Source organism: Melospiza georgiana, chromosome 4, assembly GCF_028018845.1.
Source record: "Melospiza georgiana isolate bMelGeo1 chromosome 4, bMelGeo1.pri, whole genome shotgun sequence".
Classification (NCBI taxonomy): Eukaryota; Metazoa; Chordata; class Aves; order Passeriformes; family Passerellidae; genus Melospiza; species Melospiza georgiana.
The window spans coordinates 33,309,538-33,330,593 of NC_080433.1; the positions used below are offsets into that span (position 1 = coordinate 33,309,538).

Genomic DNA, 21,056 nt, shown 5'->3' on the forward strand with positions numbered 1-21,056 from the left:
TCTGCTGCAGTGATTGTTAAAAGGACACTTGAAAGGTATAGTAGTTAATGAGATTATTCCAGCAGAGAAGTGAAAAGAAGGAAGGTGTAGAAGCCAAGATACACACCTACCAGTCATGCAGGAAACAGCAACTTTGGCCAAAGACTATGGACATCTGGCATCACAGCAGAATATTCACAAGGGAGCAGTTCTTAAATACAGCTTCACTACTCTCTCTCATTCCCCCATCCAGTGAAATGGGCCGAAAACAAAATTATCAGTAACACAGATGATTTCCTTTAACCTTTCATCAAGTAAATATATTTGTGTGACACAGTCAGTGTCTTCAGAAGGTAAATTTTAATGAAAGCACAGTCTCATCTACTCTTTGTTTAGAGAAATCATGTCCCTCCTATAGTGCTGAGTAAATGTTTCCTTAGTTCTGTTCTATGCATTTTAAAATGTCATGTGATAGTTTTCCATTCTTATACCATCAAGATGAAATGATGTTGTTTTCCCCCAGTTCATGAACATACTACTACACTTATAACCTACCTGTTCCGAGTGATGATGACTAAAGTGTTTTGGTATTTTATAGTACACAGCACTTGCTCATAAATTATTCTCTACCATATATTCTCTAACTGTTGGTGTGGAAGATAGACTTCCAGCTGAAGACTGCATACGGAGCCTCTGGATGGAATGTCTATTCTCTGAAAGCTCAATAAAAGACTGGAAGGTGATATGTAGTCCTAATTCTGGTTTACAGCTAGCTGAAAACAGGAAAAGAGCAATATAAATTCAGATACAACACAGAATACTCACTTTGCTTCTCGTCCAGCTAAGATCATTTGAAATATACCCACACAAGCACCTCTCTTGCCTTCCCAGTATTCAGGATTATTATCCAGTCTCTCCAGAATATCAAAGGCTTTGGCTGAATAGTAAAACTGACGCATCTGCACAGAAAGTGAAACATTATTCCTGACCACCTTTCAGAAGGGGATTAAAAACACAGAAGCCAGTTTTCTGAAATCAGCAGTAAGCTGTAGAAGCAAAGTACATTTTCCAGTTTTTCTGCAGGCAGCAAGTGACACAGAACAGGGACACTGCAGTTAAAGAAATGGGAAAGAGGTGGTATTACAACATCTTTTTTTGAGGTGCCCTTATCTAGTGTTGTACCAACTATACCAAAACCCTTGACAGAATATCTACCTCCAACTAACTAGTCCAGACATTTGAAAATGAAACCACATTTCCTCATGTAGACATGGCCACATATTTGTTTATCTTCTGCATTTAAATTAATCTTTTTTCTTCACTGTTATAATACAGTACAAAAGAAGATTCCGTGACTCTATAATCCCTAATTTTCCTTAGCATAGGAAAATCCCTATGTGTACCCTATCTTTTTTCTGCCTTAGGTTCTCTACTTGTAATTGGGAACCAGGAGCAAGTTGCTTGGCAACAGTCAATGTAAAAGGAGTGACCAGATTAACTGTGGCTTTTGAAGTCAGCATAGCATATCTCATGTGGGCTGTATGAGTGCTCTCCACTTGAGCAAGCCTGAAGGGCAATGTTGTTTGTGACTAGCATTTTCCCATGAGAGATCACAGAAGACAGACTGAGCACAACCTCCTGTCCTTTGGTAGCTGGAAGCCTGCAGAGAAAAAAGCGCAGGCTGTGGGAGCTACATTTGGAAACCTTAGTCAGAGAAACACTGGTACTACAGGATGAGTAATAATTCTCCTTTCTTCACATAAATGTTGATTTTAACCACTGGTGACTGGCAAACACTTCAATGTATGGGAACTTAAGATAGTGAGTATGAACACTATCAGATGCGTCAAAAGAAAAAGAAAAATTAGAGTACTGATCTATCCAAATTAGTATCTGATCTAGTTCCACTAAGCAGGTACAGGTTTAATGTTCTCCTTCTATCTAACATAAATCTAGGAAATGCTTCACCCTAAGTCATGTGCTGTTCCCCATATGGACAAGATGGACATAAAAAGCATCAAGAAATTAGCATGAAATACTGTGTGCCAACTTCCTCACTGACCAATTTCTATCAGCGCAGCAATGAGGCATCCAGCTACACCACCTCTCAGGACACTGCTGACCTTGTTCCATTCATGTTCATTCTGTTTTCCATTGAGCAAAGCCTAATGCAACTGCCTTCTTAAGTCACATCTCTGGTGCTGTCTGTGGATCTCCAATATAATGTAATGTTTCAGAAACAACTGAAAAATGCCACATAAAATCAAACAACATGGACCTTGCTATTTAGTTCAAGAGGTACAATGGCTGCTAGTGTAGAAAGACAAATTATATTACTAAAGTAACAATTTTGGAGCAATCATTTACAGACATATAATTAGGCTGAAAAATTTAGCTCTATATATGCAGCTTTTAAGAGCTCTAGAGAAATCCAAAATATGGAGATACTTCTCTTCAGGACAAGAAGGTTTTGAAAAGAATTTAGACAAAGCAATCAACTGATTTAAGTGAGACTTTAAATGATCTAGAGAGAGATTTTACATGAGGTCTGATTTTCAACCTGCTTTTGAATTGCAGTTATGGGAAACACCAGAAACATAGTCACTTGCTTGAGCAACTAGACTTTTAGGGTGAGATGGTAACTGAGTAGTTGAAAGAAATACAAGGGATAATTCTTTCAGTTTTAGAATATTGCTTTTGAGATCCCAAAGAGTATCTCCCATTACAAACTGTAAGGAAAACACAATATTGTCCTGAAAAAAAAAAAAGCAGCATGAAGCATGAGGCATCTTGCTGAATCCATGCCAGATTTTTTTCCTTCAAAGTTTTTTGTCTTTTCTCCCCATAATGAATCCCTAGTAGGAGAAGCAAGTGTTATCATTACTGATAGCTCAAACATGCAGTAATTTACCAACAGTTTAATCAATGGGTTCTCTACCAAGAAGGCCTGTAGGTTAAAATACTGACTAATCCTTGCCAACTCATTCACATTATTAGACATCCTGCCATTACAACAGAAAATTCACTAGTGATGACAATGATAAAAACTATCAAAAAATGACTGTTGGTACAATCACTGAATTAACATGTTATACACCAAGCTCTAAAGAGAAAACTCACTTTGTAACAATCATTTGCAATGAGCTGCAATAGATTAAAGGAGTCCCCTGATGTTTCCATCTTCAGATAGAGTTTCCAGGCTAGCTGTGGTTTCTTATTCATAATATCTGCAATAACAAGAAAAAGCTGGAATTGTGAAAAGAATATGCTATGCACAATATTCAGTGGCAGGTGGAACAGATATTCCTGTATTTCTTTGTTTAATGTAAATGTCTCAGCCATGAGCATGAGGCTGGGAAGGGGAACTCGTCCTTATCTTCTGATTTACTAGTGATAACAGCCAATTCAGCAGAGCATAGCAGCGTCAAAAGGAATAATTATAGTGTTTACATCTTAATTTATATTTCACAGATACGCAACAAGAAAACTCTCATGATTTCAGATGTGATTAAGGAGTAGAATGGAAAGCATCAGAGAAGTTTTTTATGCAGGACAAATGGCAATCCATTTATATGGTAAGATTTAGAATTATGTGTCCTTACACACAAAAAAAAGTTAATTGGCACCAAAGTGAGGTCTTTAACACTTGGTGCTCATGTCAGTCTAAACCTTCAATTCCCATGATTCATAACAAATCAAAAGGAGAAGGCAGAGGTTGAAGCCCCTCCAAGCATAACAAAACTTGTCATTACTAAAAAAAATGTTTCTAAATTCCTGAGATCCCACGCTGGTTTTAAATTTGTGTATATGACTAGAATTTTTCATTGGCCTTTAACTTTAAACATCACAGTTAGAAATAAAGGAATCTGAATCTTCTATCTCGATGAGTAGAAATTCTACTAGAGTGTTTAAACACAAAGGTTCTATTTCTTGGTGATAAGAAGCCATTCTCTTGAATCTATGGTTGGTATTCATAATTCCAGGTTCATTCAAACACTGGGAGAAAAGAAAATAAAAGTAAGTTTTCCTTTATTTTTCAAGCCTTAACAGCTGCTCTGAGAGTACCTGGCTATTCACATAAGGATCACTGTTGTGTTTTTTCAAAAGAGGGACTGTTCAGCTTGTTCTATGTGTCCACTGTGTCTATACTTATATTGCAGGTAGAATGGGTGGTAATCAACAATAAACATATAACACCAAATCACAGAATTTATAGATTCTTCTCATTTAGGAGGCAGCAAGACATCAAATTGGATTTATCTCTCATCAGCTTCAAATACCATATACAGTGGTAATAGCCAGTTCTCAATTTCCAACACCAATCTACCTAAAGCAATGCAGTTCTGTGCTAATCCAATGGTTTTTGACCTTCCCTTCAAGAAGAATTTGGTATAAATAGTACTATCATACTAAACAAATATTACATTCTGTCATGTAAAAGGATGCACCTCTTGTACTTTGCCCCTTGGAAATATTTCAGCATTCAATTGTTTACTACTCAATCCCTAATTATACTCTGACATTAATGTATTATAATGTGATCTGTTAGTAATTTACATACTTGACACAAAAAGATAACTATATTCATCATTCCCATGAAAAATTCAAATAAAACATTCATATATAAAGCACTCAAACACAATCTGGTACTGCAGCTAAATTAAAAAGGAAATAAACTGGCACATCCTAAAACAGAGTCATAGATAGGCATCCCTATGTGTGATGTGCCTGTCTGGAAAGATCATTTTAGGAGATGTTTACTACATCAGCAATATGGCATAACATCCCAAAACATACATATTTACATTCCACGTATAACTGCTGAAAATGGTTTGATAAGAAAACATTTTTCTATTGAGGCACTGGAAGGAAAAATTAGGTCAGGGAGTCTCAGACTTGAGTCCTCAGAAAAGCCCACTTCTATATTATTTTGTATGTGGCACAACAGTTGTCTCTGTACTGAGGTGTACTCTGCAGTGTTTTAAAAACTGGTAAATAAGATTTGTTATAGAATATTAAACACAGCAAACATTTCCTAGATTCACTGAAATTCAAGGAAAGAACTCTTCTAAGATTTTTTGGAAGAAAAACACATGCTGGAGATTATAAGGATATCCCTCAGGCACAGGAGTTTGGACAACATGTAGAGTAACATGGTAGGAAGAAAAATACCGTGTATGCTTGCCTGATTCTTCTCTTCCCTAGACATCTGACAGTGGCTAACCTTGGAGGCAGACAGACTCTTGAGCCTGACCCAGTATGAATGCTTCTATTTTGTGTTTTACTCTGAACATTTCAGAGTTGCAACTCAGTCTTTTAAGACAGAAAGTCTTCACTCATGCAATTGAGTAGACAATTGAGAAGAAAAAGGGTCACTGGTCAGGACAAAGCTGCATTGACAGTACTATAACAGCATTGCACTGAAGCAGTAATTGCTTATAAAAGCCAGAGGTATGAAAGGTGCAATAACCACCCACACTGTAACTAGTGCAATCAGCTTTTCACTTTCCTAGTCCTGAGTCCTCCTACAACATTAAATTCAATTAGGAGAGTGGATTGCCAGGACTGACGCAATAAAGGAGGATCTGTATTCTGCAATGCTGAAAGTAAAGTGACTCACAGCAGCGAGCCAGCCAGCTAAGGTAAACAAAATCACTTTTTATCTTCTCACTCTGGATCAAAAGGAACACCTGCAGGAAGAAGGAAAAGGAAAGATTATACATGCATGTACTTTTAAACAAACAGAAGGCAAACCTTCCTTATTTCAACACACAGATAAGATTTAAGTCACACAAACAACTGGTCATGAGAAGAGTTTGGGTATGCAATTGCAGTGCAGGGGGCATCCCTCTGTGTGGAGTAGGTGGAGGATTCACACAGTGCCCTGTTTGTCAGGGGACTTGTGCAGCTTCAGAACACCAAGCTGTGCAGAGTGTGCGGCCTGCCCTGAACAAGCGCCAGTGGGCGGCCATGCAACACAAACAGCACAGAAGAACACTGGGCCTGTGGGAAAAGCTATTTGGAATGTGTTTGTTTAGAAGGCAATGCAAGCAATTGTATTAGCATCTTCTTGAAATACTACAAGTTTCACATGTAGATGAGACTTTCCTTCCATACATGTCAGATCACTCCAGGTGTGCAATAAGCCATTTCTAACCATTTCAGTTTCAGTAAGATTCTCAGGCAAAGCATTCATCTTTTGTAACTTACTGAACAAATACAGGTTTGTTACATTCTGCATAAAAAGGGATGTGTGGGAGAAGTTATACATTTTAAAATGTACTCTGGCTTTGTTAAAAGGAAAAAAAAAACTATTTATGCCTCTCTCAAGTATATTTGTATCTATACTGGATGCTACTGACAAAAATCAAAATACCTTTATAGGAATAGATGCACGTACTGGAACGGTGGGTTATACAAATTACTGACATTTGTATTGCTTAAACATTCCCGATCCCCTAATTTAGAGGGGGAGGAGAAGGAGTAATAGGGAAGAAATGAAAAGAAAGCAGCATTATCACTGTAAGTAGCACTTTATCACATGTTTTATTTTATTATGTCCAGGGAGGTATGTTTTTAAATAACTTAGTAAGTGCTATATGTAGATGATTTACAAGTTTATGAGACACTGAGGAAGGCTGAGCTTTATATGGAACTGTCATCACAACCCAAGATCAGACATGAGACCAGATGAATCAATGTAATTATATAATTCTGGTATTTAAATGCATCACCTATATAACACAAGTTTCTATAGAACAGGTTCTAAAAAACATAAGAGGAAAAATGTAGATGAACAGGAGTTTACAACTTTGTGTTTCTTTGTTGCCTTGTTGCTGCTAAAACTTACTTAGAACATTATCATTTTTATGGAGTTAGAGAAATGAGCATAGCCTGCTAGCATAGTTTTGAAAGATTTTCATGATGCTAAGTGAATTGAAAGCTTGTTGAATTCAAATAGATATTCATCTTCCTTACAGTCTTGAATGCTTTTCTTAAAGAGAGATGCAATTTTGAGTCACAGAAATGAAGGGGTGAGGGTGTTGGATGGGAAGGTAGGTATGGGGGGGAGAGACAAGTTGTAAAGCCAGGGGGGCTCTATTATTGACAAACCTGGATAGTCAAAAAGTTAGAAAGACTGGAAAAACAAAACAAAACATAAACCCCAAACCAACCAAACCTATAGGATTCACTTTAGACTACGTGCTAAGGGATTTTTTTTGTGGCTTGTCTTCTTTTCTGGTCTTGTGGAAAATGTTGCTTCCACCTTCATAATAGTATTTACTTTTGCATATTTTAGTTGTAATTAAGTTTCTGCTGCACACAGACATAAAAAAGTACTGGGTGTAGAAGTTAATCTCTTCCAGCTGCATATGAATGCTGCTGAATAAGATACTGAGCACTTCCTCTTTTCCTCCCACATATCCCAGAGGAAGATTAAAAAAAAAAAAACCACAAATTTCTAGGGACACCTAGAAGCTCTTAACTATTCAGTGTCTTTTACTTAGCATGCCCTACTCAGTCTGAACAGAAAGAGTGCCTGGGATCCCAGACAAAGCGTAGAAAATCTGATTAAGAGGCCATTCTTTGATCAATTAGAGGTAGCTGCAAGCACTCTTGTGATGCACCACAAGCAGCATGACTCCCTGTATACCTCACATTACAAGATTAGCAAGATAATCTTTTCTGAATAGTGCTCACTGAGTTTCAGTTCCCCTGAGAAGGGGAAGAAGATGTTCCACAGAACCTGCTTATTTTCAACCAGCATGAAGATCTGGGTGAAGAAAAGGAAGGAAAGAGGGGAATATGGGGGAAATGTTTCCATTGCTTTTTTTTCAAAGAAAATAAATACATACCTCTTCAGCTTCACTAAAATTGCCCATTGCAGCTTTGGCTTGGGCATAGTTGAAGTTAAAAGTGTCATTGTTGTAGAAGTAACTCTGAAAAACATGGACAAACCCCAAATAAATACAACAAAAAACACCTCCTCTCATGATAAGACATTAAAAATACACCCCCCCACCTCAGTCAGACCATATAAGGAAGACAACGGGAAGGAAAAGAAAATCCCACATTAGGAACATACAGTATTTTTAAACAGTGGGCAGAGAAATTATGGACTAGCTTTTCCATCCTACAGTCATGACTACAAACACTGCTGACACATTCCACAATATTAACTATGAGAGATCTGGAAAATGTTCCAAGCTTAAAATTGCAGTGGCAGCTTTTGTGGGTATAATTTTCACCTGGGGCATGTGAAGACATGCTGCGCTGCCATGGCCTCTTTCACTTCCCAAGCACTTATTCACCACTAGGGTAGGTAAATAGGAAGGCAATTTAAGACAAACAAAACAGTTTGTTCTTCCAAGACTTGTCAAGGTTTATCAAGAGATCCTGTGCATCTGGTTATGTGATGGATGCTAATCTGACAGAATGGATCTCATGTTGGAGGTGAAGCCACAGTACTGGGCTGTACCAGGCAGCACACCAGGTAACAGCACTTCTTTAAGCAAGCCTTACTTAAAGATACCCTTCTCTCTAGTTCAACACTGAGTTTTTCCCTCCCATAACACTAGATATGAAACATTTGGTTTAGTGCACATAATATTCAACTAGCTGTATCTTCTCTGAAAAGCTTCATGGGTCAAAGCAAGAAATGTAACTCAAGGTACAGGTTAGGCTGGTATTTGGGGTTGGCCTGGTCGCAGTCAGTCTGAAGTATAACTCAGATGACCAAAAGTCAGCCGTGTTCTACATTCAGCACTGTCCCACACTGCTGGACCAGTAGAGCTGGTAGAGGTAAGATAGAACACAATACCAGATGCAAGCATGAATGGGATTGAGAATCCCTGCCCAGCAGCAGTGCAGTGCTTATGAGAGAGCATGGAGAAATAGGTGGTTTATCCAATATGGTTACTGCATGGAAGCATCTCTGTATGCATAACAGCAAGGTGTAGAGAAGAGAAATGTTTTTCCTTCTACAATATTTATAAAGGAAATGGAACTTCTGTAGGAAGATCTAAATTTTGGTTTTTTCCCCTCTTCAGAGTGAGAAGGAAGTAAAAAGCATAGTTGGAACTGTAGAAAAGGTAAATGAAGCAAGGCACAAATCCCTTTCCGAGTAGTATCTTGTTTCGTGATGTAGGGATACAGAGGAATATCTTCCTTTCACTGTCACAGGCAGTCTACAAAGGGTACTGATTTAGTTCACCCACACAAATCAAGCTAGTGCCTTGAAAGGAAAGGTGAGGGATTGCCACTATTTGCCAGATGTCCAGGTTTCACCCAAACAGTCTACAGTAGTATGCACAAGCCAGCAAACACAGCAAGCTGTGTGACAGCATGACGATGAACCAATTGGGGTGAACCTTAAGCTCAGTCTGTGAAAATATTTCAGTGCCATTATGGTGAACTAACTATGGGTTTCACCATATGAGGATTACAACACTTTACTGCATTCTTTCCCAACAGTAGTTTCATGTGAATCAGCACAAGTCCCAGGTTAAGCAAAGCTGGTGAGCCAGATGCTACTTTTACTGCATGAATGCTTTCCTCTGTTCAAGTAGACCCCACTGTATTTTTTAATTAAAATGGAGAAGAACCTTTGTCAACAACCAAACTCAAAAAACGTGTCATTCTGTCCTGGCCATATAAGTGTTAGAGACCAGACCTACTGCAAAACCAGAAGAAATTAACAAGTGCTGCTGGTAATACATTCACAGCAGCTAATTTTTAAAATTTTTTTTTTAATTTTTTAACCATATTGTATGTACTGGACTTTACTCTTTTACGGTCTTTTTAGAGATCTTCAATGTTTTCATAAAACCCACTGTCCTCTGAGTGACATCCACTTCAATAACATACTCAGATACCCAGCTTAAAAATGAAGAATTCCCATTGTGGCCACAACTCAGCAGAGCCTGAATCAGGTTGTTTTTTACTCAGTTAATCCCTGACAGTGTTATAATGTCATCCTTGGGGCAGCTGACAATACATTTATGTCCACTGAGGCTTTCTTATGCCTAAAGCAGTGTTAATTGATCATGGATGAAAGTGGTATTTCTTGAGAGAATACCAAGCAAATAATCTTCAGAGAGGGCAGCTCTATTTTAAGAGCTGCAGAGATTCAACTGAAGTTCATTCCTGTGAATGAAACACAAAAGTAAATCCATGTACACCTTGCCTATAACATGGTACAGAAATAATAATTTTTGTATTTCTGTGACCTATAAATTACTTAAGTAAATGTAAGCATGTCTAGTCTCAGCTGCAAAATTATGAAAATGATCAATTACTTCAAAAGGAACAAGAAGGAAAAGTTGTAGTAGGCAGTAAATTTTTGTCCCATATACCTTGGAGGTGGTTTGTAATCACAATTAACTTTGACCTTTTCCGTTTAGAACTAGTTGTTTAAGAACCTTTTCAAGGAAATGGAAAGAGCTGAACTTATCTGTGGAGTAGTTAATTGCATTATAAATGTAGGAAATACACAGAATTAATTCTCTGGAAATTACCATCTATACCCACTGGCAATAAACTGAGACCAGATGACTGGTTCTAACTAGAAATCGAACTTTTAGATGGCTCAAGTAAGGCAAAGCAATTCTTACTGTTAATTTCCTTTTCTTCAATTACACACATACTCCAGTTTGGAGTGGTGGTGGTGGTGTATCTCTTCATTCCACTACAATGGAGCTATTCCAGTAGCTAAAGCCACTGGGATTTCTTCAAAAGTCTCCTTTGGAAGTTTAAAAACACTACACCATTTTCCCCTCACCAGCTGCTTTTGGGCTCCATTACAACCACATGATTTTCTTTAGATCTCATACTCCTTATAACATTGAATTTATGCTCATCTTGTGTATCTCCCAATTATTTTAATAATTTCTTTTAAGATTCTCATTCCTCTTCCTACTGTAGTATATGGTAGAGATAATTCATGCTATTAATGTATAATATATTGTACAATCCAAACTACATCTTTTGACCATCCTGGCCGGGAGCAGTTGTCTTATTACGTCTAGTTCCTGGACGCGTGTTAAGATAAACATCAACGCTTTAACGTAGGAATAGAAGCTTCCAGGGTGATAATCGTCAGCTTCCCGGGGTTGCCGGGCCCATCTGAGAATGATTATCACCCTGTCAATTGCATCTGATAACCAACGGCACCACCCTGATATATGTGAATACATGGCTTCTCTGGGGTTGACTGACAACATCGAGACACCTGGACAGGACCTTTGTCTACCTCTGCACATGTAAATCAAGGATGATGCATGTGAAGAGACACAAAGAACATTCGGTCATCTCTGCCTCGGGCAGAATAAACTGTATAAAATCTCACTGCACGAAGCAGCATTGGTGAACTGGGGAGACTCTGACACTCAGAGGTCAGATCCGTGTTCACCCGGCGCAGATCCCGGACTCGACGCTGACTCTTTGGCTGCGGTGGTTTCAAAGACCGAACTTTGGTCTTGCAGACAAATTAATAAATCTTTGCTAAATTTTCTTGTAAGTTTGGCTCGTGATTTGATCATTTATAACACTACCAAACAGAGAGTTGTTTCAACTCTACTTCCAAACCACTGGAACAAGACTGCAATCATTTAATCCATAATTACACTCCAGCCTCCCTCTTTCCTCACGTCTGACTTTAAGTGTGTATCTGTACGTTATACCCATTCTATGGGTATGCTGCATGTTGACTTCAAGCTTCTCTTATTTTGAAAAATGCAACATTGCCTGCAAGGTACTCAGATAATGTTCACAAAAATAACATTCCTAACTTACTGCTTTGTTAATACTGCCCTATTTTAGCCCTTCAGTGACTGCTTTCTCTGTAAAATGTAAGTGTTATTACTTTCAGAGCCCTTCATGTCTTATCTTACACACTCTTGTTCACTAAAATGTTGTCACCAATTATTAACCAGTGACAATAATCTCCATCACTTACTTGATAAGTCTTAAGAAAACATTTGGGGTTTTTTCCTCCATGCTGCCCATCCCATAAATATACACTTTTTTTTTCATTGTTTACCTTTAATTATATTTCTTACCTTCTGTGATGCCCCCAGAAAGCCTGATAATGATTAGATTACAAGTGTGATGAGTCCATCATGCTCACCATGCTGCATGGTACATTCTAAATTGCTTCTTTACATTTTAATCCATTTACTGTACTGACCACTTATGTCCTGCTATCACTCCTGTGTTTTATTTTTACTGATTTGTTTCTGTATCTTTTTATGTTTCCATTGTGTCTCACAAAGTACAGTTTAAAAGTAGTGACTTCATACATTACAACACTACCAATACAAAATAATGATACTAACCTTGATTGAGTTGAGGTAAATTAGGACATTAGGAAATTGTCTAAGAAGAAAGAAGCAGGAGGACATACACTGTCTCCCTGGAATGGTATCTAAAATTCAAAACAGAAATGCAAATTTGTAGAATTTAAAAACACATGGTAATGGAAATCACTGCCAAGATTGCTGGCACCTCTGAAAGCAGCTAGTTTCTAAAAATAGTGTAGCTTGCCTTTTCAGGCAAAGGACCATACTGGAGGTTAGGAAAAACCATTTGTTCATCTTGTCAGCTCTCTCTACAGTATCCAATAACTTTTGCAAGACTTTGTTCAACAGCAAACTATACAGAGACAAATAACAATTTTACCACAGGCCTTTCCTGTGACACAATTTATATAGTATAATTTTACCATGAATTATTCTTATTTGTAGAAAATGACTCTTTATACAAAGCCTGGGTTTGCTGTTCTGACACCATTAGCCTTCTTTCTTTAAAATTATGCTTTTCAGTTATCCTGGACAAAGAAAATCTAAATATTTTAATTTTAGTTTGAGTTAGAGAGTTAACTTGCTATACTGAAAATATTGTAATAAAAAATAATTAATACAGGAACAAGTAAAATACTAAGTGATATCAGACAGTATGGAAATAAATGTCCATGCATGTGGATTACTCCATTGCTCACAAGATGTAAAGCCATAAATAAGTGAGACATATCAGTTGGAATGAACATCACTCAACTTTGAAGCTGTCTATGTCATCATAAACTCTGCTGCAACCATTTTATGCTGTCACCTACTCTGACATTGCAAACTGTGTCACTGAAAACTATCTCAAACCTTTTTTAGAGATTCTGAAGTGAGCTTACTAGGACCAATTTTTGTAAGACCCAGCTAGCAGACATGGATGAACCCAGGTAGCAGCTGGGAAGGCTTAAATGGAAGTGATATCAAATCAGTACTATTCCACTACGTCAAGCGATTGTTGGAGAGGATGCTGCTCTGTGCAGTTTGGAAAGGTGACAAAAGATAAGATCTAAGGCTACCAATATCCCTGAGGTAATCTGCTTCTGACTGTTGGTTATCATTGATCCATTCACATAAAAAAATTAAAATAACTTCTCCGTATAAAGAAATTTCATGTAACAAAAGACCAATATTTTGACTCCATACCGCCATACAAAATTGAGCATTCAACTGGAAAACAGATTATTCTCCCTTAAATATGGTAGGTAATAATTATTCCTGGAAAGCCCTATATAAGATGTCAAAATACATTTCAAAGAAAAGCAAATATTCTCATTTTTTATCTTTTAGCACTAGGATATACTGAGCTTGGATGTTCTGTCATTTCCATATGGAACAATCAATCCTTATCTGTGTCTGAACCATACCATTCAGTTCTCCAACCTTGGAAGATTATTTGGTTATTTATGAAGCGTTCACTTGGGAGCAGAAACTGGCCTGTTTATTTATTTGTCCTTTTTTACATGCAGGTATAGTTTTCATGACAAATATGTGCCTTTACCGGACAATAACAGAAACAGTTTTATAAAAAAGAGCTAAGAAGCATTGATTAACAAGACTAGAGAGAAGTCAAAAATGCCTCTTTTTTCTGAAATTTGATTTCTGAAGTTCATAAAATCATAATTTATTTTGAACAAAATTTAAGAAATGCAAAACATGCAAAGAAGACTTAAAACTGAGGATGCGTTTTTAGTAAAAATCAATCACAGTAACAAAATATTAGAAACACAATATTTCCATAAATGATTCAAATGATTCAGTGTTTCTAAATTTTAGTATTTATTCTTATGTCCACATTTTGGCAGAAAGTTTTATTATCCCAGCACACCATCCTCTATATACTTTACTGAAAGATTCTGTTTAAAAAACCAAACAAGTAAAACATCTGTATATCTCATACAACTCAGCAATGAACACTACCTAGTAACAGAAAAACTACAATTTTCTAATTCACCCCATGTGGCTCATGCAGAAAGAGGAAAAATTTGCCACTTGAAAAAATTACTTAGGGTGACCTAAGAGAACCTTAAAGAAAAAAACTGCATGAAGTTAAGAAGAAATATTTCATTCCTCTCACCCAACATCAAATATGCCTGAATTGGTCTTAAAAGAAGACCACTGAAAACAAATGGGGCGCTCTTTTTCATTATACTTGCACTGGTTTTGGGTAGTTTGTAAGACTTATGCTAAGCACCAGAAACACTGCATTTATTGGGAATATTAATTTGTTTTCACTGATGTTCCTCTTGCCCCATTTCCTCCTTAAAATAAATCTAATCTGTTTAATGCCCCACCCAGTCAATACCCTAGTAGAAAAGAATGAGAATTACCTATAAAAATCTACTTATATCCTCCTTCATAATGTCATTTCATGTCATTAGAATTAAGAATTTTTATCAAGCTGAAAAAACCCCAAGCTGCTGTTCGGGTGTTATATCTGCTGCTGGAGAATAAATATTGACTCCTACACTCTAAGTGCTGCTTGGATGTTTTTTACTTTTTGTTTGTCTGTCCCCTGTTGAAGTTCACAACATCCAACATGGGATAAAACTTGTACATTTAATGGAAATGACTTGCACATTAACTCAGTTTACTCCATGTTCCTTGAACTTCCAAGGCAGAGATCTAATTAAAAAAAGCAAAGGGCTTAATTGATGACTACAAATGACTTTACAAATAAATGACACTGTGTTTTTCCTAAACTCCTGTTGTTGCTTTTATTAATGCAGTCAATGGGATTTCTACAGTTAACAAATGCAAGCCACAAAAAATATTCCACATCTTAATTTTAATCCATTATTTCTTGCTAACACACATTAAAAGAATAAGCCTTGTAGACTGTCGCTGTTTAACCCCAGCTGGCAACACTAAGTACCACTCAGCTGCTTGTTCACTGCATTCTCCCCTCCACTCAAAAAACAGTAAAGCTTGTAGGTTAAGACAAAAATGGTTTGATAATTGAAATAAAATATTATTATTGATAATAATAGTAATAATAGTAATGAAAATGGGACAGAGAGAGAGAGAGAGAGGAATAAAACTCGGGAGAAATAAATGACCCAGAATACAATTGCTCACCACCAACCCAGGCCCTCCCCAGAACACAGTAAGCCCACCCCTCCCAGCCAACTCCCCCTGGTTCCTGTACTGGGCATGGTATTCCACCATATGAAATAACCCTTCAGCTCATTCAGATCAGATGTCCTGGCCATGCTCTGTTCCACGTTCTCATGCAGCTCCTCACTGGCAGAGCATGGGAAACTGGAAAATCCTTGACTTTGCAACAACTAAAACATCACTGTGTTATTAACATTATTCTCATACTACATTCAAAATGCAGTACTGTACCATTCACTAAGAAGAAATTTAACTCTATCCCAGGCTAAACTGGAACATAGGCCCAGTTGCAAGCAGAGACACAGCAATGGATTTCCTCACTCTAGCAAAAAACTACCTGCTTCTGTATTACAAATCTGCAAAGCAGCTAAGCAACTTGATAAAGCCCTTAAAGGCCCTTGGAAGGACTAGCTGGATGGGAAGTGCTGAAGCATGATATACATGTTTTAACAGCATGGCTGGCTACTTAGGAAAAGCCCAAGTATAAAACAAGCAAGAATTCTGTTCCCTGTTCTAAAACCAGCAAATCAAATAACAAGTATTCAACACAGTGGCTAATATGCTAAGCTACGTAAAAACATAAAACCTATTATATTGTATCAAGGTGTGTCTAGTTCAGTTTGCTGGCTGAAAATATGCAGCTATAGAAAGAAGATATTCTAATTTCACATATAATACATACTGTGGTATGTAATGGCACTTCTGCTAAAGTTTATCCCAGCTTTCAACAATCTACTGAGGATTTCTTAATCACCGCTGAAAATTTTGTGTCAAACAGCCAATGGCCTTTTCATTCACAACTTTTTTTATACATTCTGGTTCTCACAAGTTTCTCTATCAAATAATTTGTGTTATATGAAAAAGTAATTAATGCTGTTTATTTTAATTGTGACAATATATATCAATGGTCTTTGATTTTTGTATTGTACAGTAAATAATTCTTCCCTATTCCTCTTTTCCTTGTAATTTATGATGTACATAATGAAACTCAGTCATCATTTTCAGCCCATGTATTCTGCTTTATTAATCTCTCCTTTTCTTCTACTTCAAGAATCCATCCCCTTTCTTTGATCATCCTTGCTGTATTTATTGTATCCTTTCTTGATCTACCATTTTTTAAAGAAATGTAAGAACCAGAACTGTAGACAGTATTCAAGGAAAGGAATCACATTGTATACAATGACAGTAATTATTTTTGTTTTCTCTTTCCTCATCAATTCTTAAGATCCTCTTCAACTTTTCTGATAATTTTGCTAAATTTAATTTGCATATTATTACCCAGTCTTGTATAGTCTTTCACATCTTTCATCATTGTAGAAGCTTTTATTTGTACTACTACGGGTAATTTTGTACCACTGGCAAACCTAGTCATGTCATTATTTGTCTCCTATAGCTCATTAATTATGAATACAAGCCCTTTCTTTAGAGAAACAAAAGGTTCTTTCAAGTGTTCAAATCAGGTGCATTTTATCCTTTTCTTCCCTATAAATTTTCTAATTTTCTGCTAGAAATGAGGAAGGTTATTATGTAGCTTCTCTTCTTAGGATTAGTATTGTGGACATTTTTTGAGGTATTTGCTAACACACAGATTTTGAATTTGATTATGCTCAAATGACTGTAGTACAATTGTAATTTCATAATAAAATTTCAACTCAAGTGCTATGTAATTCAATATTGGTCCAGAGTTACCTGTTCACTTGTTCCTTCTCTAAGAAAGATAGAAACAAAAAGTTCATGCTGTTTATTATGCCATGTAATTGCATTTATTAGGTCGATATGGGCAAAACAAAAGTCTCCAACTATTATTTATCTTTCTATATAAAATCTGTAATCTGTTTAATGTGCCACTCACTGTTCCTATCCAGGCTGGCTGGTGAATAATTTGGCTTCAATATGGTGAGTTGCCTATCTAAACATATAATTGAAAACAATATTATGTTACTCATTGATAAAGAAAAGATATTTATTTTGAGAGAAGTTTTCTATAATATTTAGAACCATTTTTCCACTGGCATAATCTACTTATCTATATTTATGTATGTTGATGTACAACCTATGTTTATTTAATGTACAATCCCTATTGTACATTAAATCCCATCCCATTGACATTAAATACATTAATATCCTACACGTTACTTTCCTCCTATCATATAAAAAAATTATTTTAGTTTTTAGCTTCCTCTTCTAAAATCAGGCATTCCACTTTATCCAATTTCTTTAAAAGCATCTAATATTTGCATAAAAACACTTACATACTTGGGCTTCATGTGCTTGGTTTTTTGTTATATCCTGCCTAAACAGAACTGTTTGCCTCTTCTATTTCCTATGTACAGTTTGATGATCTCCATCTGTTATTCATTTGAGGTTAAACAAAACCCCTCACACTATTTTACCTTTAAAGGAATTGCCCTGAACTGTGTGGTCTTCTTTATGGCATTTCCTCCCACAAACTTTTAAGAAGATGCAAAAGCAGTTCTTATGTGGAAGTACCACAAGGGTCAGATACTCACAGTACTGATCCTTCCTTTTACCTCTGATTGGAACCAATCCTTCCCATAGGTTTGTTTTTTTCAAGTAATCCACCTTCCTAAGTGTACTACATTTCTACTGCCATTCCCCCTACCATTGCGAGGTTGAAGTCTCAGCCTCTCTATCTTTATTTTGCATATGAGTTTAAAAGTATTTCACAGTAAAATTCAGACTTTTGGCTTCCTAACAATTTCAATTTTGGGCTATATTTTCGCTAGAAATCCTTCCCTAATCTATCTATCTTTTAGACTATCTATCTATCTTTTAGACTATCTTTTTTTAGACTATATTTTCCCTGACTATCTCTGTATTATTTTTGTCCATTTGTGCTCTGGTCACTCATCACACCTGCATGACTGTTACAGGCATTAAGATGTTCCCCCTAACCGAATCCTCCACTGCTATAGCTCATATTGTTTCTTCTGTTTTCTGGGATCCCAACTCTAAAGAGATAGCTTCTATACAAAAGGAAGGAATTAGGGAAATCTCCTCTATGCAAACACTTCCAGCCTTCCAACATGACATCTCTGATGCATGACCTCAGTAGTACCAGGGCTGCAAGGGGAGCAGAATAGAATGGCTCAACAGTATTTCTGAGTATTTCTTTCATCAGTGATGCCACTCTGTCTCTGGAGCTCCTTCTCTTTAGTCACCATGGACACAGGAGACAGCATTCACTCTCGGAGGACCATGAGCTGTCTGCACCATAAGCATGCACAAGTTATCCACCTAAGGAAACAATACTAAGTGACAATGCCTACAAAGGAAACTGGGAAGCCCCATTAAGTCTGTATTTCTATGTTACAACTACTGACTTCTTTCCATCTGGGAATTTTGGTTCTGGCAAAGAGAAGGGAAAAGAAGAACTTGGTTTGGTCTATTATCGAATAAGTAAAAATAAATATTGAAACTAAACTGATTTTGGGGCATGGTGGTGGGTGGTTTATAATGCCTTTTTTTCTCTCATATTCAAGCAAGAAGTTAGTCCCAGAGCTTCCATTTATCCCTGTAGCCAAAGTCCTCTTTACATTTTTATGACCCTCAGTTTCAGAGCACACTCCATGCTAGGACTCTATGTACTCAACAGGCTTTCATTAGTGGTCCTAGATTTGTACCTGCGTATCTCTGCCTGTGAGGTTTCAGCTGCTCACTTCATCTAATTAATTAGGCTGGTTCCTTCTGTTTCTCTAATGGGATTATTAGGCAAAGGCAAGCTGCCACAGAGCCTCTCACAAAGACTTGCAGTTTGCAGTAAAGCCTCTTCTCCAGAGGAACTCATACAGTAAGGTTTGGAATTGAGACTTCTAATTTAAACTTTCAAATTTGTTTTAGACCTTTTGAAAATCATCCTATAGAAACAAAAGCCTAGCAATATTCCTGCTAACAGCCAGCAGTTAGACACAGATATGATGGTATATACTTGGATATTTTAAGATTGCTTACTTCATGGAAAAAGAACATTTCAAACATACCACATTCACTGGCTGATTCCCCCACCAACTGGAAGAACTGTTGAGCAATTTTCAGATGATCTCTCTGGAAGAAGAATAAAAAAGAAATCCAAGATGAGTTACAGGGTTGATGCTACAATACACAGTGAAAATACAGTCTGAGGAACACTTAGGGAGCAACTAACAAATAAACCAGGGCTGAAGCAAAAAGAGAAAAGGTAAATGTGCCATTCTATGTGGCTAGATAAAGAACAACACCATACAAAGCAAATGGGGGGTTTGGAAATAGAATACAGAAACCAAATTCATCTTGATCTACTATCAAGACCAACAACAGAAATTTGCATTTCACTCATTCTGGACTGATTACTGTACAGGATGTCAAGACACTCAGAGATCCTGCAATCTAAGAAATTACTGCCTCTTTCACTCCATTCCAGTTTCTACAGATCTGTTCACAATGTACTGTTGGAGAACCTGGAGAACCTCATGGGCTTTACTCACCGAACCCATTTCTTGTCCAAGTGCTGCATTTACCACCCCTTTGAGGATGTACTCCTGGAAAAAAAAAAGTTAAAGAGATCAAAGAAGACATGGTGAAGATTTCAGAAGACACATAAAAGCCTACGTGTGCATTATTCTTCATTAATTCAACTCTATCACAACTGCGTTTGGTAGGCAGCTGGTTAGTGTGGTATTGCTTAAGCACTGTTCTAATTTAGTCCCCCAAAATACATTCTATTTGCTAGGTAGTCCCTTCTACTAAATATGTTAGATGCAAAGGGGTACTGTGTTTTCTGCTAAGTCTTATGGTCAAAGACAATGCACCAGGAGGAATATAGTAACATCCTTTCATGCCCTCCTCATCATCATATCACCAAGAAGTGCGTAATTGTTATACTAAAGCACAGATCCCCTTTCAGATATGTACATTGGTTAACCATAACCACTGACATCCTTGCTGCAAAATTCATAGTGTTTCTCATCAGGGCAAATATGTTAAGAGGTTTGTGCTCTGCGGCCATGTTACTCCAGTGAAATTAGAAACAGAAGTTGAGTACCTTCTAACCTCTAGTAGGAGAAACAACTATAGTTTAATTCTTCTCTGAACAAATTTTTCTCAGTGTGTAACAGACTCTTTTGTCCTACCTAAATCTTATAATTAAGAGTTATATCTATAAATCTGTTTTAGTAGGTACTCCTGATAAACCAGGAAGACCCTGTTACAGAGGTAAACACAGAAGAAGAGAGACATCTTTCAAGAGACAAGAGACCAACGAGAGAATGTAAAGAAATATTCTGAGAGTACTACCCAGGATAGTAAGAAATCATTTTAGCACACCAACTGTCTTAGAGATGCCAAATTATTATCCTACATGCATTGTGACAAAGAAGAAATTTGAGAAGTACTCAAGTAGGTTTTATAAGTAGTTTTGCAAGTGTTAGCAGGGAATTCTTTAAAAGTGTGAGTGAGAAATGGGAAAAAAAAAGCACAAAGATTCTCATTTCAAAATGTGATCAAGAATTAAAACCAAGTATATTGGGACAATATCCTACAATAGGAACAATAGCTGCAGAAAGCCATTCAAGTAAGTTTTGCTATACTGAAAAATGCAAGAAGTGTAAAGCAACATCAAAAGAC

The 21,056-nt window shown here is 36.9% G+C and overlaps 1 protein-coding gene across 3 annotated transcripts in view; it reads right to left on the minus strand.

Annotated features, from left to right (window-relative positions):
• The window catches only part of IFT56 (intraflagellar transport 56), a 54,991-nt gene that overhangs the window by 9,298 nt on the left and 24,637 nt on the right, over positions 1–21,056 (minus strand). For all 3 annotated transcript variants that reach the window (XM_058022241.1, XM_058022240.1, XM_058022239.1), the window contains exons 11-17: positions 19,919–19,972; positions 19,436–19,499; positions 12,315–12,403; positions 7,836–7,919; positions 5,600–5,669; positions 3,100–3,206; positions 805–938 (exon numbers count right to left, since the gene is read on the minus strand). In XM_058022241.1, coding sequence (XP_057878224.1) covers positions 805–938; positions 3,100–3,206; positions 5,600–5,669; positions 7,836–7,919; positions 12,315–12,403; positions 19,436–19,499; positions 19,919–19,972 — 602 coding nt within the window. The remainder of the gene's footprint in view (positions 1–804; positions 939–3,099; positions 3,207–5,599; positions 5,670–7,835; positions 7,920–12,314; positions 12,404–19,435; positions 19,500–19,918; positions 19,973–21,056) is intronic.